General features: G+C 44.8%; 1 protein-coding gene across 1 annotated transcript in view; it reads right to left on the bottom strand.

Moving 5' to 3' along the window:
• MCF2L2 (MCF.2 cell line derived transforming sequence-like 2) overlaps positions 1-14501 on the bottom strand; it is a 239307-nt gene extending 224806 nt beyond the window's left edge. The window contains exon 1 of the mRNA XM_034999667.1: positions 13979-14501. Coding sequence (XP_034855558.1) covers positions 13979-14054 — 76 coding nt within the window. The 5' untranslated portion in view covers positions 14055-14501. The remainder of the gene's footprint in view (positions 1-13978) is intronic.
• Between the last annotated feature and the right edge of the window lie 5734 nt (positions 14502-20235).

A 20235-nucleotide genomic window follows, 5' to 3' on the forward strand; every position in this document is an offset into this window, starting at 1 on the left:
TTTAAGTTGGGTTGTTTGGTTTTCATTTATTGTTCAGTTTGAGAGTTCTTTATATATTCTGGATAGAAGTTTTTTGTCAGATATATGATTCACATATATTTTTTCCCAGTCAGTTGTGTTTTCATACTCTTAATAGTGTTTTTTGCAGAGCAAATATTTTTAATTTTGATGAAGTCCAATTAGGTTTTACATCTGGGTACATTATCTACTTTTTTTTTAAAGATGTTATTATTTATTTTGAGACAGAGAGTGAGAGCACAGATGCACACAAGCGGAGGGGAGGGGCAGAAGGAGAGAGAGAGAAACAGTCCCAAGCAGGCTTCCCGCTGAGTGCCGAGCCCAACAGATGCTGGGCTCCATCCCGTGACCCTGAGATCATGACCTGAGCTGAAAACAAGAGTCAGATGCTTAACTGACTGAGCCACTCAGACACCCTGGTACATGATCCACTCTAAGTTAATTTGCGTGTATGGGGTGAGGTATAGGTCAAGGTTCATTTTTTTGTACACGGATGTGCAATTGTTCCAGCACCCTTTGTTGAAATTGCCTTTACACTTTATTCCACTGAATTGCCTTCATACCTTTGTCTAAAATCTATTGATCATATGTGGAAATATTTCTGAATTCTTTATTCAGAATATCCATTTTATCTATTCTTTCACCAATACCCCCACTGTCTTGATTACCTTGCTTTTACAGTAAGTCTTGAAATTAGTGTGAATCTTCCAGCTTTGTTCTTTTTCAAAAGATTTTGACTATAATTATTATTTTTTTAAAGATTTTATTTATTTAGTTGACAGAGAGAGAGCACAAGCAGGGGGAGCAGCAGTGGGAGAGGGAGAAGCAGGCTTCCCGCTGAGCAGGAAGCCCAATGCGGGACTCGATCCCAGGACCCTGGGATCATGACCCGAGCTGAAGGCAGACGCTTAACCAACTGAGCCACCCAGGAGCCCCTATTATAGTTATTTTTGCCTACTATAGACCTTTCACTGATTATAAATTTTAGAATCTGTAGTTGATTTCTACAAAAACAAACCTGATAGACTTAGGACTGGAGTCATGTTTAATTTATAGATCAATTTGGGGAGGACTGACATCTTAAAACTGACTTTTCCAAACCCTAAGCATAGACCATGTATTATTTTTATAAACCATTTTCAAAGGCCTTATGAAAACCACATAATGTTCATTCCTCTCTCATTTCTTCTGATTCATTTTTAGATTATACCACAAAGCCATACGAAATGATGAACATGAACTTTCTCTTTAAAATCTGGTTTGGTTTTCCCAAGGCGCTGAGGGAGAAAATGCTCCTGCCACACCTGAAGGGCAGACCACGTGTGAGTAGTGGAATTTTCCTTCTCATCTCTGCACCATTTGTCAAGGTCTAAATCCCATTTTACAGCCTGAGGGATTGTTCCTCCTCCGTAAGCAAAGCTTCTTTTGGTTGCTGGAGGGATAAATACTGCAATGGAAACAAAATGAAATGAAAAGTAGAGGGATGTGGGCAGGGGAATTTAGGAGGACCATCTTTCTAGTCTAGGTCCTGCACCAGAGCTTTCTCAACAGTGAGGGGGCAAAAAAGAGGAAAGACAAGGGAGCCATGGGGGAGGGAAGGAGGCAGTGAAATGGTGACTCCAAGGGCCTGCGAAACCCCCAGGAGCTGCGGTGGCCAGAGGACGTTTTAAAAAGTGACATCTCCAGCTCCATTTCAAAGTGTCTGTGTTTCCAGACCATGAATGTCCCCTCTCCCATCTTCAGAAAATTCTCCTGAACTCTCTAATCTTCTGTGTACATGACTTTTGAAATACTGAGTAAGAATTGAGTTTCACAACTAAATCAACCAGATGCAAAAGCAAAACAGCTAATGTGAAAGGAAAAGAAGCAGGGAAGACCACAAGAACAGAAGCCCAATGAGAAGAGGGAGGAACTGGGGAATGATGGCTGCCTCTACCTGAAATTTTCCTCCTGGTTACAGCTTAACATCTGCCTCCCCCGTTAGACTGTAAGGTCCAGAAGGACATCTTTCATTCCTGCAGTCCCTGGGGAGCAGCAACAGGGCTGCAGCAGTGGAGGTGACCAGGTTCTGGCTCTCACAGTGGTCCTACTTGCTCCTTTACACCCCGTCCCCAGCACCTGGCCTCATGCCTAGCCCCGGAGGCCTCAGTAAATGTGGTTAGTCTCAAATTGGGCCTTACATAAGGAGACACTGGCACAAGGACCTTTTTCCCCTCAGTGACTGAATAAATTCTAGCCTCCTTGGGGACAGAAAGAGAAAAGGGCTAAAACGAATTTAAACTGATCTGATAACGGATAAAACAAACAAACAAACAAAAAAGACACACAAACCAAAACCTGGGCCAAACACGATCTAGGCTCAGACAACTGGACAAAGAAATCTGGAGGTAACTCTTGTAGGCTGGGCAAGACCAACGTGTTCTAACACTTGGGGCACCTGTAGTTTGTCCACCTGTGTATACTTTGTGCTTGACTCTCCCTCACAGTAAAGTTCTCTAAACACAGGGACTCTTCTGTACTAAATAAAAGTGCCTGTACCTGCTGTTACCTTGCCATTGTAACTGGGGGTTGTAACTTTATTGGACTTTCTTCCCCTAAGACTCTGGTGGTTAGCAGAGGAAGTACAAGTAGACAGCACTTGTAAAAATTTCTTCCTTTACAAAGGCTTATTCCTAGCTAAATGTTACACATTTATTACTTTTGCTTACTTAAAAGACTACAAAGTAAATCCTCACATTTTAAATGATAGTTTTCTTTGGAAGAAAGTGACTATTAATAAACGAACATTTCAAGTGGCTGGTAAAATACTTACACTCAGGGGACTAATGCTTTTAGCTTCCATTAGGTTTTTCAAGAGATTTTTAAGACTCACTAATAACACATCTATCATTTACTGGTTTATATGCCCTCCTGTAATGAGAAATTAAACCAGGTATGACAACTCCCAGGCCTTGAGCCAGCCAAACCTGACTTTTAATTCCACTCAGTATGGGAAACTTGGGCAAGTTTCCTAATCTGTTTAACCCTCAAATTTCTCCTCCATGAAAAAGGGCTGTACTTCTGACTAAATTTAATTAAATCAAGTGTGTATAAAGCACAATATGTGACATTAAACAGATATAAAATAAATGGTGGCTATGATAACATCACTTATTTTTTTTAAGATTTATTTATTTGACACAGAGAGAGAGAGAGAGCACAAGCAGAGGGAGCAGGCTCCCCGCTGAGCAGGGAGACCGATGCAGATCATGACCTGAGCCGAAAGCAGATGCTCAGCCGACTGAACCACCAGGTGCCTGATAACATATTTTAATATTATTTCCATATCCTCCAGCCTCTACAACTTCTTTCCCCCTATATATATATAGAGAGAGAGAGAGAAGGAAAGAAAGTGAGGTACCATCTATAGATCTACCTTCCAGCTTGAGGTCATTCCTTCTTTCAAGGTAAAGATTAAAGCTTCTTAGTTGTCCAGGGAGGTCTATGCAGAGAATGGAATAAACAGGACAACCAGCACAGGAAGACCAGCACAGTTACCAAAAGCAGCCATTCCCTTACCCCACCCAATTAGAAAGCTTTCCCTTCTCTACCTACCTAAATCCTCTCCTTCCTTCAAATCCAGCTCAAGTCATACATCTAGTATACAGCTTTCTTGAATCGCTGAAGGTCACAACTTCAGCCTCCAAACAGCTCATGGATCTTAAGCCTGCCACAGAACCTTGCTCATGGTCGGCACTCTCCAAAAATCCGTTCAGTGACGGTTTCTGGATGTAGTTGTGATGCCTAAGTACCTACGTGGCCACATAAAGGCAGTGGGCCTTGGAATATAGCCCAAAGAAAGAAAAAGCATACTACACACAGGGAATGGTTTCTATTTTGCCCAGGGCTAGCCCTTAAAACTGTCCAAATATTTCATACTCTTACTGATTCTAAAGGTTGAAAGTGCTTTCCAAGTTACTACACTTGTTCTGAGAGGTGAGTGCACAGTTTAAAGCCCTCTTCTCTGAGGACTTCCTCCCCATTCCAAGACCAAACCAATTTCTGAACCCACAGCTGATATGATCAGAAATGTCTTAGTTTCCTCTGAGCCAGGCCAGTCAGGCTCTCCAGAGAGAGAATGTGTACAGAGAGATCCAGAGACTGAGAATCAGTTAGTGATTGTCTCTAGATCTGGAAAGGGATGTGGCTGGAGTGGCCATGTGGAGTTCATACTCACTGATAAAAGAACAGAGGGCTAGGGGCGCCTGGGTGGCTCAGTCGTTAAGCGTCTGCCTTCGGCTCAGGTCGTGATCTCAGGGTCCTGGGATCGAGCCCCGCATCCGGCTCCCTGCTCCGCGGGAGGCCTGCTTCTCCCTCTCCCCCTCCCCCTGCTTGTGTTCCCTCTCTCGCTGTGTCTCTCTCTGTCAAATAAATAAATAAAATCTTTAAAAAAAAAAAAAAAAAGAACAGAGGGCTAGTCCACAGAGATGAGCAGAAGAATGTTACAGACAACAGAGAGAAGCAGAGACCAGAGTCTAGGTGACACCAGGGAGAGAACAGCCACCTCAGTTCTTCACTGTACATCTTGCTGATGAGGCCCACGGAGTTTCCTGCTCTGAGGTTTCCATACTCCACAGCCTGGAGAGTATGGAACATTCGAGTAATAGTGCTCAGGAGCTCAAATTCTGGAGCCATATCTGCCTGAGTTCAAAGCCTGGCCTTGCCACCACTAGCAGGATGCTACAAAACAAACTATTATGTCCTCTGCTAATTTGAATTAAATATATACATCTTTAGTAACATCAATGTGTTAAATTCCAAAATCTCTAAAGTTTAATCATTATTGCCCGCTAGTAAGAAATAAGTGCTTGAATTCAATAAGCCTATGATAATGAGATAGTCTTCCTTTTTAGATTCATTAAAATCAATCAATTCCTATCTCTTAAAATAAACAGAAAGAGAACCTATACCCATTTGGGAAAAGCTAATCCATGGTGCCAGACTAGGCTCAGAGGCTCTCTGGCTGGGCCATACTCACTAACATCTAAAGGGAAACAGACATGACAACAGCCTTACCCTTCAGGAAAAATTCCAAGAAAAGCAGGACCGTTTCCATTTTGATCCTCGATGATTTCAACTATTCTGGCAGAGATTTTTACATTAGCTACATTAATTATTAATTCAGCAGAAATTTCAGACTACTTGAAGCATTTTTTTAAAAATAGTTAACACAGATGGGCCTTTATAGCACAAATGTAGGCCCCTGGCCAAGGGAGGCCCTGTTAGGGGGCCAGGCATCCAATAACTGTGCCTAACACCCATGACTCCCTGACAGGAGAGATCCCTGTGCTTAGTTGGTTCCTGGATAATAGATGGGAGGAAGCATTTTCGAGCACTCTTAAAAATGAACTGCAGTTTTTTAACATTCAAGATCCCCAACATCTGGGAAAACACAAAGAAAACATTTTGAGACTCAGTTTACTAATATAGTTTGCAAAGTTCCTAGTAGCTTGCCTGTAACAACACTGTGATGAAAGAAAGAAAAAATGTGAATGAAGCACATTTTCCCTGTGAAATATACACAAGGTGAAAAGCCAAGGAGACATTCTGCTTTCCCCTGGAACCCAGAATGTTGGAAAAGAGGCTCACTCTCACCCTAACAACAAGAAAAAGCCAGATAAACTACAAAATTATAACCTGTCCAGAACCTATATAAACAAATAAAAAGAAATCACCTACAAGTTTTAAACGAATTGTGAAAGGTTTAAGTATACGCTAACAAAAGCCAGGATGCAAGGGGAGCTCCCAGCTTCCTGCAGGCTCTTCTCCCTAGACTGGGTACAGGGTGGCAGTCTGGAGAGAGCCTCTGTCAGGGGGGCAAACCTGGAGGAGGGGAGATGCCCAGGAAAAGCACATTTCTCCCTATGGAAAAAGCCTCAGATGCTGGGGGGAGGCAGCCAACCCTTTAACTGGACTCCAGGGCACAGGTGAAGACCCACTGCAGCTTGGAGAAGATTTAAAAAAAACAAAAACCCCTACTTCTGGGGGAGGCATAGAAAACTCTCCCAAAGAATATCTGCCAAAAAATCTGGTTCAAATTATTTTAAAGCACTTGCAAACACAACCCAGATCCGGTGTATCATGTGAATTTATTCCATCTCTACAGTAATGATAAAATGTGAACAGTAGCCCCTCACTACCCAATGGCTTAACCATCTCCAAAGTGCACTGCGTGAGAGGCATGCTCTTCAGCGGCTTTGAATTTCTCTCTAGCATCTCTGGGCAGCCCAGGCTCATTCCAAAGAAAGAAGCAAGGACAGTGGCTGATTCCCAGCCGGAGGATAGATTATTCCACACTCACTCAAGGCTGCCATTCACAATTCCTGCCGCTGCCACAGTGAAGGCCCGGAGTCCAGAGGCCTTCTCATAACCTCTGCCACCCCTGCCTCACTTCCTCTGCCATGCTGGCCCCACTGCTTCATCCTGCAGGCACCCTTTTTCCAACCTGTGCCCTGCAGAGCAAGCTTGCCCCATTCATGCTGCAGTTTGTAGTAAGTACTGGGGGAATACTGGTAGAATATTCCTCTTGAGTAGATTGGAGAGGCAATAAAACACTCTTTTTCATGCTTCTCCTGCTAGTCCATAAAGCAAACAATTGAAGTCATTCTATACTCATGGAGTCTCTTTTGCTATAGTCCTCAAAGGATTTCTGTTTAACCACTTTCACTATATAGGATCATTCCAACTTGTAAAATAAACAGAGGGACTGAAATAATTATCACTCTACATTAGAGATGAGGAAATTCAGGGAACAGACTTTTTTCCATTCAATTAAACATGTGATTCTTGATCTCCTATAATGGGTTTAATTCAGCCTACAAGGCCATAAAGCAATCTTAGTTGGGATTTCTACCCTTAAGTAAGACATGCCTATGTTATTAGAAAAGACTTTGCAACATGTTCAACCAACAACTAAAATATATATCAGTATGTGAAACAAAGAGAAAAATCCAAGCTAGACTGCAATCAAATGCTCAAAAACACACATGAGATGGATACCAACTAATACAGGTGTTCAGAAAAGGGAGGGAGGCTAGTCCTGGCCTGGCCCATTCCACAAAGGGCTCGTGGGGATGCCAGTTTTGAGGGGAGATTCAGACAGGCAGGCCAGAGACTTGCTGGTGAGAGTAACCACAAATGGGACCTAGACAGAAGAAAGTGAGACCCAAGGAGGCTAGCAGGTGGGTGGAACAAACCAGGACGCTTTCCAACCGCTCAGACAGAGCAAACAAAAGAAAGAGGTTTTTCATGAACAGTGCCAGGTACTGAGCCAGGTACCTAAGGATATAAAGATGAATCAGACATCTCCGCGCCCTCAGGGAGCAGACAATGGGGTGGCAAGGCAGAAATCATTCCCCAGTAGCAAATTAACATAAATACCCAATTTCTTAAAAATTATTTTCAAGCAGCAGTAAAAATTTCTGCCTTGATATAATAGAACATAAACTTTGAAATCAGATCTGACAGATCCTGACACTACCTCTTAGTAACACTATGGCTTTAAGCAAATTACTGAACTCGTTTTTTAAATTCTTAGTTTTGAAATCTTTCAAAATGAGAGTAACCACTCTCCAGAGCTGTAAAGATTCAAAGGCATAAGTGGAAAGGCCTAGCACTCAATAAATTTGGCCAATATCTCTAAATGGCTAAACACTTATGCTTCTTCTTGGACTTTCTAGTTTCTTGCTTGAAATCTGTACCTTTGGATGGGTTGTTAACTCCACGGGTTTTTTCAAGGTCAAATGATATAGAATCCTGGTCTGAAGACCAGCAGTGAACTGAACGACTAAAGCTTTAGTATTGCAACTGTTGAAAGCAGATCAGATGCCCCGGCTAACAAGCTCAGTCACAACCTGCAGACACTCTGGAAATAGAAGCCATCAGTGAGAGGCCCTCTCCAAGGCTAGGAGGAACACTTGCTGGCAGCGATACCCCCCTCTCCTGTGCTTTTATAACCTGCTACCACCAGTGGGAAGACCTTGAGGGTGTCCCAAGTGCCAAGAGTCATCAACATTCAGGCAGTTGGGTTCTGCTTCTGAGTTTTGCTTTTGACACTGCAAAGGAGAAAGCAGAGAGGTGGCCCCAGGTGGTGAGAACATAAACTCTTTTCTAAAGCAACATGTCAGGATTAGCCTTCAACCCTACTAGAACAGACTTCCACAAGAAGGTGGGTGCAAGAGGAAGAGAAGAACATTGATGGTGCCTATGATGTACTAGGGCAAAGGACAAAGTAGATGATGTTGTCCTTGTATCTAAAGCCATTCTCATTATCCCTGCTTCTCAAGTTTCTCCCTCCAACAGGTACTAGGCATTCACAAGGCACTATTTTTTTTTTTTTTTAGATTTTATTTATTTATTTGACAGAGAGAGAGAGACAGGAGAGAGGGAACACAAGCAGGCGGAGTGGGAGAGGGAGAAGCAGGCTCCCAGGTTAGCAGGGAGCCCGATGCGGGGCTCGATCCCAGGACCCCGGGATCATGACCTGAGCCAAAGGCAGATGCCTAACGACTGAGCCACCCAGGCACCCCCACAAGGCACTATTTACACATTCATCTTCTACCAATCCTGGGAGGTGGGTATTATTATCTGCATTTTACATATGAGGGAACCAAGACTTGGAGGCAAGGTGATGTGCTAAAGCTGTTTGCTGGCAAAGACTGCACAGCTTTAGTTCACGGACATTCACTTAGTTCACTGAAAGGCACTGACATTCTCCACATTAGAGAAGATGATCACCTCCAGAATCAATATTATTTAGACACCGATTCTAAGAAATCCTAATTCAATAAATGACCATTTTCTATAACATGGATAGTTGTTATCATCATGACAACATTTTGGTTAATACGTGCTTGGTACCCTTTGTCAAAAGCTGGCATTTCACATCATAAACACAATGGCATCCACTCAGTCTTTAGAGCACCACTATATATCTGAGTAAATCCCATGCCTGACTCAAGTTACCAATAAACTGAAATTCCACTCCTCCACCTTCACCATCCCAATATGGACAACTCAAAGGCATAAGTCACAATATACATTACCAATGCTCAGTGGAGCAATGAGGTAGCTAGTCTCCAAGGTGGCAACTGTGGTAACAGAAAAACTCCTTCAAACCACAGACCCCCACCCCAAGATCTCTGCATCCTAATGCCCAGACACTGTGTAGGTCAGGTTACATGGCAAAGAGAATTAAAGCTGCAGATGGAATAAAGGGTGCTAATCAGCTGACCTTAAGTAGAAGAGGGAAGCCAAAAGAGAGAACCATGGAGATGGCAACACAAGAAAGACTAGCCAGATGTTGCTGGCTTTGCAGCAAGATGGAGGAAAGGGCCCATAAGCCTAGGAATGCAGGCAGCTTCTAAAAGCTGGAAAAGGCAGGAAAAAGGATTCTCCCACAGGACCTTCAGAAAAGACTGCTGCCCTGCTGACACCTTGATTTCAGCCTGGTGAGACCTACATCAATGTCTGAGCTTCAGAACTGTAATAAAAGGAATCTGTGCTGTTTTAAGTTTGGGGTAATTTATCACAGCAGCCACAGAAAATGGATGCAGCAACCAACACTCCCACACCTCATGGTTGGGCATGTCGGTTCTCCCATCAAGAGTGGGAACTTGCGCCCCGTCCCCTTGAATCTGGGCTGGGCCTGGGACCACTTTGACCAAAAGAACTTGGAAGTGACATCACAGAACTTCAAGCCCAGTCATCAAGAAGTCCTGACAGCTTCTGCTTCATCCCAGCAGAGAGCTGAGCTTCAAGGTAAGAAGTCCAGACTACCCTGCTAGAGAAGGGGCCACAGGGAGAGGACCTGGAAGATGAGATGCCACCATGGAAAGAGAGACCACATGAGGGAACACCAAGGTGCCATCCACACAGCCCCAGCTGTGTGGATTACAACCACTTGAGGGGATCCGTTTGTTGGGTATTTTTTAAATCACAAAAAGGTATGAAATTTTGTCAAATACCTTTTCTGTCTCTACTGAGATGATGATGTGGTTTTTCTTCTTTATTCTATTGATAAGGTGTACTACATCAATTGATTTTCAGATGTTAAACCAGCCTTGCATTCCTGGGATAAATCACATTTGATCGTGGTGTATAATCCCTTTTATATGTTGCTGGATTTGGTGCTAGTATTTTGTTGAGGCTTTTTGTACCTATATTCATAAAAGATACTGGCCTATAGTTTTCTATTCTTGTAATGTTTTTGTCTGATTTTGGTATTAGGGTAATACTTGCCTGATAAAATGAGAAGTGTTCCCTCCTCTTCTATTGTTGAGAAGGGTTGTGAATAATTGGTATTAATTCTTCTTTAAATGTTTGGTAGAATTTGCCAGTGAAGCCATCTTGTGCTTCACTCTTCTTTGATTCTGAAATTTTATAAATGAACCAATGTGATTCTGTAGTCTAGAATAAAGGGTAGAGGATAGTCTTACTTGTGTACTGCATGGGTAACACATGTCTGGACACTTTTCACATGTGAGCTGCATATTTTTTGAGGGTATCCAACAAACTAACAAAATTCAAAAGAGGTCCCCACAGTGAATGACATCATATGAGGAACATTTGAAGAGCTTAATGTTTACTTGAAAAATGGGATTTAGGAGGCAAGAGTTATCCACAAACACTTCAGAACTGTCCTTAAAAATATAAAAACTGCATGGCATTACTCAATACTCAAGGACCATTCCAAAGCACAACAAATTATTCATTTATTCAGCATTTATTCTGCATCTCCTTAGAGGGAGGCCATGTTAGGTAATGACAGATTGGTAATGTAGAGTCTAGGAGCAGAGATAAGACAAGCACACAAAAACCAACTAACCATAACACAAGGGAGAGAATGAGAGTTGCTATGTGAGTAGAACAAAACCTACTTTGGAATTCAGAGGCAGGCGTCTTTATTTCCCACTGGCAGAATCCAAAGATACCTGGAGAAGGAAGCATTGAGTTGGGCTTGGAAGGTGTGTACTATTTTTGTGTGGAGAAATATTTTAAGGGGTCATTCCAGATGGAGGGAAAGCAGACACAAAAGTGTAGAGGTGGAAACAGAGTCAGACAAAAGAGTGGAACAAAGCTGAAGAAATGAATAGCCCAAGCTAACCAACCATACATGTAGACATATCAATTATTGGGGGATAAAACCAGAAGTGTGCCAAATAAAATACAAAGAGCTCATACTCCACGCTACAGAGAATGACTATGTAAAGGTATTATTAAAGGTTTTAGGGGGCACCTGGGTGGCTCAGTCAGTTGATCATCCACCTTCAGCTCAGGTCATGATCCTGGGGTCCTGGGATGAAGCCCCGCATCAGGCTCCTTGCTCAGTGGGGAGTCTGCTTCTCCCTCTCCCTCTGCCCCCCCCCCCCGCTCGTGCTCACTCTCTCTCCCTCTCTCTCTCTCTCAAATAAATAAGGATTTTAGAAAATACAAATGCTATGTGTTTATTCCTGGTATAAGTTAGAGGCAAACACAGGAGAGGCGGAAGGCTTACACAATGGTTAGTCAGGAGGAATGAAGTCCTGAAGCAGGTCACAGGAAGGTCACAGTGGAAATGGACATTAGGAGAGAGACCCATGAGTTATTTCAGAAATTGAATCAACAAACTCCAGACCTGAACTGTCAAGTCTAAGGGACTGTGAAAACAGAGCAGAAATCCCAGCAGGAGAAGGAACTGGCTGGGGGGACAGAGGTGGCAGAGTGAATATGGAAGTACAGTGTTGTTACCCAGATGAATGTTTAGGATAGAACCAGGGGAATGTTCTAACCTACAGTCTTGCTCCAAGCACTTCTCAACCCTTCCCTGACTCATCACATCCCTCAGACTGCTCACCAAGAAAATGTCTGAAACGAACAATCAAACACTGAGCCAATCCACCCTAAGAGATGCTCCACTGGCTACTCAGTGCGACTCTCCATGAAGGTAAAGGCTGGCTGCCCCCTCCATCAGATCCCCAAACAGACCATCTGAACAGTTGCCTTCTGGTCCTGAGCCTGCCATTCATTGCCTCTGAAACCTTAAAAGACAAACTTTCTAAGTGTCAATTCCTTCATTTGTAACATAGGGATGATTACCTATTTCACAGGTTTGTGAGATTACACAGGAGGATACAGAATACTGCAAGACACACAAATGCCAGAGATCATTAGAAGCTCTTTGAGAGCAGAAACTACAACAAGTTCACGTCTGTATCCTTCATGGAGGTAACTATAGAAAAAGGAAGGGAGCAAGATGGGCAAAAAAATACCATAGCCAGGGCCCCGGAGGCAGCCTGGTTTTAACCAAGGAATACTGACTACCAGATCTTCGAGAAGATCCTACACCCAGAGAAATAGGAGGGGTCTTAATAATCATCCAGGTCTACCTCCTCATTTAACAGATGGAAAGTTTCACCCCGAGAGAGACCCAGTGATCTGCCCAAGATCTTTAGTGGCATATGGGGATATGACCAATAACACATTCACAGTTCAGATGGTGATTTTACCCACATTGGCTTACAAATAGGCTTCGAGGTAGGTGGGAAAGGATTATTAAAATTCCCATTTTTAGCCTGAGGGTGAATGACTTGTCCAAGAGGGATTCAAATCCAGACAGTCATACTCCCAGTCCACAGCTCTTTACCTACACCACAACTTCAAGCATATGCACAATTTCAAGCACAGTCATTTCAGCAGTCAATATTTCAAACTCCAAATTCTGTTTGTTTCATACTGCCTCCAGCAATATTTCACATTCAGCCTTCCCTGGTAGGATTCTACTGACCTTTTGTCTCAAAAAAAAACCAGTTCAGCAGCCACCCTGGCACCAGAAACATTTTTTTAAATGAATCATCAAAACTGGGTCTTTCCAGATAAATCATCTTCACCAAGTATATCCCCACAGGTGTATCATTCAAGATGTATATCATTATTGCACTAAATACATTGGACTAGGGTGCTCAAAGAGCAATGGAACCCATTAATTGAAACAATATGTAATATATAAACACTAAGAAGGCAGTTTTAGCAAATGGGCAGAACACTGAAGTAAAAACTTCCTGACTTTAGAACTAATTTGCATTATGGAAAGGTCTCAACGTTAAGTGACCAACACTGAAAATTACCCCGATAATTCTAGTCATCTGCATCCAAAGAATCTCTACCTGAATACGTTTTTATTTGGGAGGTCCAGGGAAGGGGTGGGGGAAGAAAATGCTAAAAAGGACTCAATGTACCCGGGTCTCAATGCCCTCTTTACTAAACAGGGCCTGTCTTTCCACCACAACCCCTATTTCAGGAGCAAGGCATGCGTGTTCTGCTGCCCTCTTTTAACTCAGTGGAAGAGGATTAACATTGCTCAGTCTCCTGAAGCTTGCACTGGCTTGTCATCGGGGTTCACCCCGAGTGTGCTGACACCTCCAGGCGGTACTTCCAACGGGCCGGGGCGCCAGGCTGCGTACCCTCTACCGCAACCTGCGTTTCACTATGCTCGCTGGTGAACCAGCCTCCGCGGTTGGCAGTAGTTTCTGCTGGAAAGCACCCGCATTCGTTCAAGTTCCCTCTCCTTTCTCTTTATGTCGTAAACCGCGACACAACTGCCCACCCCAGCCGGGCCAGCGCGGGTAACGGATCCTAACAACCCAGCAGCCCTCAGGGGACTAGGCACCCGCCTGGTGAAGGCACCTGCCTGGTGAAGGCACCTGCCTCCCCCGCCCCCGCCGCCTGCCCCGGCCCCGCCGGGCGTGGAGGATCTCAGGGGTGCCTGGCACTGGCCGCCCCCAGCAGCAGCGAGGCCGAGACGCGCGGCCCACAGCCCACCGCCTTCCCACGCAGGGCGCTGCCGGGGGGCTGCGGGCGAGCGCCGGGAGGAGACCGGCCCCAGAGACTACGCCCCCACCTCCATTAATAAAACGCAAGGGGGCAAAGAAAAAGCTCCATTTACCGATATGAGTGATCACTGTGGCCAGTCGCCGGCTGAGCTCCTCGGGGGCCATTTCTTCCTTTAACCAAAATAGCATTTCACCGAAAAGCCACTCAGGACGTAAACAAAACAAAGCAACACGTAAGTGTTTCTACTGCTGTTATGGAGGGTGTTTCAAAGACATCTCCTCCCGAGGATGCGCTGCCCTCACATTCTCCCTCGCTCTCTTCAGGCACAAAACGAGTCACTCCCAGCCCGGGCCAACTTTCCTGGGCCGCTCGGCCAGCCACGCCCTTCAGGGACTTGTCTTAAAGATTAAAATCCAGCCGCTTTCCCAGCGCGATGTCTGGCTCTGAGAGAGAGGGAAATGGCAGCTCTGGAGGTAAGAAAAGCAGTCGCCCCAAATCACGCTGTAACCGAGCGTCGGGCTTCCCCCGCCGAGGGAGCGCGTGGGTCTCTGGATTTGCGGTCCCCGTAGGTCGGGTCTTCGGCGCCGCCTTCCGGTAGGGTCGGGACGAAGGATACTCCGCCAGGACGCGGAGGAAGCGCGGAGCCTGCGCGCACGGAGGGCGGACGGGCGGAGGGGCCGAGGGAGGAGGAGCGGAGGGCGGGGGCGGCAGGCGTCCCCCTCACGCCCCGCGGCGCGCCCCGCGCTCCTGCCTCCGCGCCCACCTCTCCCCGCCCCCGGCAGCGCGCACGCGCCCGAGCGCTGTCGGTCGCCAGGTGGGGAAGCTGCGCCCCTTGCCTTGCGGGGAGCCCTCGGCGCGGCCCGCGGAGAGGGTCGACTCACGGTGTGTCCTCGCAGCTTTTGGGGAGAGGAGACAGCGATTTAGGCGCTCCTGCTAGTGCCGGGGTTCTGAACGCCTGCCTCGACCCCCTCCTTGCCCGCCAGGTGCCTGCGGAGCGGCCCAGGCGAGGAGGGGGCTGACTGCGAGAGGTGCAGCCGTCCTGCCGGGGAGGCTGCTCGCGCCGCCGCCCCTGCCCCAGGGGTCGTCTCAGCGGCAATCAGCGTGCGCTGGACGCACCCGCGCTCGGAGCCGGGGGCGCGGGCTGTGCGCGGATAGGGCTGGGCACGCATGTGCGCGCACACATCTCCAGTGTGGGCCTTTTCCTTTGTGCAGCTACCCCAGGGCGCCACCGCTCCGTCTGCCACAGTCAGGCGCGCCAAGGCTCCGTCCTAACAAGGCTCTGGCACAAGCCCCACGCGGGGCCCTCCTCCCTGTCAGCCCCGGGAGCGTCTTCTCTGGGCCGCTCTCCCGCGGCAATCGATGTCCCGCAGCTTCCTCACGTGGCCCCAGATACTACCTGACAGGCAGCGAAAGCCAACCCCATTCCGCAGAACTCCACAGCCAAAGCCTAAGCAAACGCGAATCTGGTCAGGTTGTTCCTCAATCCATTCTACCACGGGGGACCCTGAGTATCTGGTCGCAAGACTGCCAGGACCGTCACAGCTTCTAAGCCAAGGCCAGGAAGCTCAGCTTTCCTCTTTGACATGTAAAACGCCAGACGGCCAACACTCCGGATCTAATCTCTAATAGTAGCCAGTCATCCCAGGGGCATGAGGACATTTTTAAATGCTTTCGGTAACAGTCGTGGGCTGTGGTTAAGAGACGCTACTCCACAAGCAACCTGAGATTCCCGTGGAGGGTTACTCTGTCCTGTGAGGTGCGGGCTGTGCACTCTGCCTGCACAAGTAGAGCAATCATGTTCATAGCACCCACTTGAAGAAGAGTCAGAAAAGGGTGAAAGACACAAAGAAGTAAGACAGCTTTGGACCGCGTTTCCGTGGTGGTTTCTCTGCCTACTCAAGAGTCACAAGTATTGTTGAGGAACCAAATGAAGCGTTTCTTGATCATAGTAGTCGGAACCCTGGTGCCCAGTCAGAGCCAATTGTGAGTTTCGATCACTAGAAACAAGCGCATTGCCGAGGAGGCAGATGATGTGCAGCGTTCTGGCCTTTGCAGATCCGGTGACCTCAATCAAGCTTCCTGGACAGGTCCTTATGTGTGAAAATCATGAAAAGGAGGGAGAGGAAGAGAAGGCAGAAGAAACTGATAAATAGGGATGAGGGACAAAAGGAAAGGCATAGAAAAGAAATCACACTCAGAGTCTTGCTCTCCTTTCCCACATCTGTACCTTCACAATCTTCAAAGGTCTCCATGGAGGGGCGGCTGAGAGGCTCAGTCCTTAAGCATCTGCCTTCAGCTGAGGTCATGATCCCAGGGCCCTGGGATCAAGCCCCACATGGGCCTCCTTGCTCAGTGAGAAGCCTGCTTCTCCCTCTCCCACTCCCCCTGCTTGTGTTCCCTTTCTTTCTGTGTGTGTCTCTCTCTCTGTCAAATAAATAAAATCTTAAAAAAAAAAAAAAAGGTTTCCATGGAAAATAATTGGCTGAATATGGCAAGTTGTAGCAGGCAGTACCTGTCCTCAGAAACCAATTCTGTCCCCCCATCTCTAACACGTGCTCTTCCAGGGCCCCAACTGCTTTACCTGGGCTATGAGGAGGTGGGTCTGTGGTCTCCAAGTTTCCTTTTCCAGTTCTGAAATCCTGTCATTGTAACTAAGAAGATATGATCGCTTAGTGTGCAATAACCCATACCTCCCCTTGCCCCACTCCCAGGAAAACAAATGGTCATTGTCTCCATTGCTCTTGTGACTATGAACAATCCTATTGTCTTCTCTTCTTCCTCTCCATCCTCCTCTTTTCTGTGCCTCCTTTTCTCCTTCCTAATTCTGATCTATTTCCTGTCTCTGACAAATCACATTGCTCCAATATCTGACAAAATCAAGGAACAAGCCAGAATAGCCTGCCTCCTCCAGTGAATCAATTAGCCACCATTCACATCCGTTGAACATCTGCCATATGCCCAGGGTTGTGATAGGTAGTGTCAAGTACAGCAACTGCCACCACCATATACTAAGTGACTACCCTGCCTGGTGCAATGGTAGGCGTTTCATAGACATCGTTTAAGCCTCACAACAACCCTTTAAGGGCTTTGGTCTCATTTTACGATGTTGCTAGTACAAAGATGAAACTGAATATTACTAATCTTATGAATCTAGACCAGTCTCTGCCTTCAAGTACAGCTTTGCCTAAGCTTGGAAAGAGAAACCTCCTCCAAGCACTGCCAAAGTAGATTCCACCTCTGTTGGTGAACTCTCAGCATAATGAAGAGTAAGAAAGGACCCACTTTGGGTGACCCAGATGAGGGTGAGGGATGCCTGGGCATCACACGGTCACCCAGTTGAGTCTAGATCCATGGTTTTCAAACTAACAGAATCACCTAAAATACAGGTTTGTTGGTTGGTTTGTTTTTAATATGGATTCCTGGTCCCCACCTCCAGAGATCTGACTCAGTAATGTGGAATGGAACCCAATAATTTGCATTTCTAACAGGTCCCCAGGAAAACTGAAGCTGCTGGTCTTGGGACTACACTTTGAGCACCACTGGCCTACAGCAGGGCTCTTCAAACTTCTTAGACTGCAAACCACAGTACGATATAAAATTTACATCATGACACAGTAGACATACATACACATAATGAAAACAAAAGTTGTATGAACAATTTCTTTTCCCTTACTACATGTGAAGCCCTAAAATACTTTCTATTCAATTTCATTTTTAAAAAACAATGGCCAAATTGGGGAAATTTGCATTTGGAAAGTAGGGTATTTAGTTATGTAAGAAAATATCCTTATTCTTTTAGAGATGTATGCTGAAGTTTTTAGGGATGAAACATCATTGTCTGTAATTTAAACTACCTTAGCAAGGAGAATAAATGAGATAAATACTGGGAAATGTTCATAATTGTTAAATCAAGGTGGTATATGGGTTGTTTTGCTACTTATTCTCTCTACTTTTATGCATGTTTAAATATTTTTCAAAATAAAAAGTTTTTTAGAATGATTGTTTGGACCTACTCAGCTGCTTGTATGACCCATTAAGGAGTTGCTCCCAGCAGTTTGAAAAGCTCTGTGCTAAGGCAGAGCAGAGGAAAACAGAAGAGGAAGAGAGATGGTAGAGATAAGGGAGGGGAGGGTGGGGAGAAGGTGACAGGAGATGGAGGATAAGGGAGGTAGAAGCGCACTGTGGGAGGGGGTAGGGGTCACCACAAATGCCTCAGGATAATGCCCCTCTAAAGGGCCTCTTTTTCCACATCCCACTGTCTTCACTGTCCTTTCTGCATTGGACCCTGGGCTACTTGGCAAGGAAAATACCTTATTCCCTTCTGTAAACCCCACAGTTCCCGGACCAGGCCCAGAATTAGAGAATAGCCATCGGTCAAAGCCTCTCATTTCACAGAAGCCTTGGAACTGCCTCAATATTGCAATGTTGCCTCTTTCCCCAAGTGCTGCCTGGTAGGACAAGCCTCTCTGCACCAGGAGTCCAGCTGTTCTCGTACATAAGACCATATTCTTGTCTAAGGAGTCACACCATGTGCCGTCTAGTGCACAGCTGACTGGATAGGTGAACCCAAGAGAGTGAAAAAGTCACCTGGGCTCACACCATCCTGACAGTCATTCCACTGTCACCTTGTGTTTCCCGAAATCAGCTGCCCCTGGCACAGGGGAGCATGTGAGTACGCAAGTGCGTACATTTGGAGGGGACAACACACCTACCTCTACCTCTGTATTTTCACTCTCCTCCCCCATATACGTCCTTTCCCAAATTTAATCTATTGTCAAAATAATGTATTTTCTTTGCAGAACATATTAGCAAAGTACAGAAAACTGAAAGAAGAGGTAGGAAAAAGGAGAATTGATCATAATTCCATTACCCATAGGCAAAACCACTTGGAATTTTAAAGAGTATCTGATGTATTATTTTCATTAATAGACTATTTATTAGGGCAGTTTTAGGCTTCCAAAAAAATTGAGTGGAAAGTACTAAAAATTCCCATAAGCCCACTCTCTCAAAACAGTTTCTCATATTATTAACATCCTTTATTTGTGTGGCATGTGTGTTACAATTGATGAACCGATATGGATACATTATTAACTAAAGTCTATACATTAAGGGTCACTCTTTGTGTTGTACTATTCTGTGGGTTTTTACTAATGCATAATGTCATGTATGTATCCACCATTACAGTTATCATACAGAATAGTTTCGTTGCCTTAAAAATCTTCTATGCTCCACCAATTCATCCTCCCTTCCCCTCAAATTTGGAGCAACCACTAATCTTTGTACTGTCTCCATAGTTTCACCTTTTCCAGAATGTCATATAGTTGGAATCATGCAGTATGTAGCCATCTCAGACTGGCTGCCCTCACTTAGCAATATGTATTTAAGTTCCTTCTGTGTCTTTTTATGGCTTGTTAACTTGTTTCTTTCTATCACTGAATAATATTCTTTACAGTCTGTTGTGTAGAGGCATCTGCTTATCCATTCCCCTACTGAAGGACATCTAGGTTGTTTTCAGTTAGGGGCAACTATGAATAAAACTGCTATAAATATTGTGCACAGGTTTTTATGTGGGCTTAAGTTTTTAAATCATTTGGATAAATACCTATGAATGCAATTGCTCAATTGTGTGGTAAGACTATGTTTACCTTTGTAAGAAACTACAAACTGTCTTGTAAAACCATGTACATACCCAGCAACAGTGAATGAGAGTTCTTCTTGGTCCACATCCTAACCAGAATTTGGTGTTGTCAGCGTTTTGGATTTTGGCCATTCTAGTAGATATTAGTGTTATCTCATAGCAGTTTAAATTTGCAACTCCTAATGATATATGATGGTAAGCAACCTTTTGTATGCTTATCTGTATATCTTCTTTGGTGAGGTATCTGCCCCCTTCTTAATTAAGTTGTTTGTTTTCTTATTGTTGAGTTTTAAGAGTTTTTTGTATATTTTGGACAGAAGTCCTTTATCAAATATAGGTTTTGCAGATATTTTCTCCCAGTCTGTGGCTTGTCTTTTCATTCTCTTAATAATGTCTTTTGCAGAGCAGAAGTTTTTAATTTTAATGAAGAACAATTTATCGATTTTTTCTTTTATGGATCACGCATTTGGTGTTATATCTAAAACTCATTACCAAACCCAAGGTCACCTGGATTTTCTCTTATATTTTCTTCTAGAAGCTCTATAGTTTTGTGTTTTACATTTAGGTCTATATCCATTTTTAGTCAATTTCTGTGAAAAATGTAAGGTTAGTGTCTAGATTCATTATATGGCCTATAGATGCCTAGTTTTTCCAGCACCACTTGTTGAAAAGACTATCTTTTTTTCCATTGAATTTCCATTGCTCTTTGTCAAAGATCAGTTGACTATACT

Source organism: Mirounga leonina, unplaced genomic scaffold (genome assembly GCF_011800145.1).
Source record: "Mirounga leonina isolate KUSES-001 unplaced genomic scaffold, KU_Mleo_1.0 Mir_115, whole genome shotgun sequence".
NCBI lineage: Eukaryota > Metazoa > Chordata > Mammalia > Carnivora > Phocidae > Mirounga > Mirounga leonina.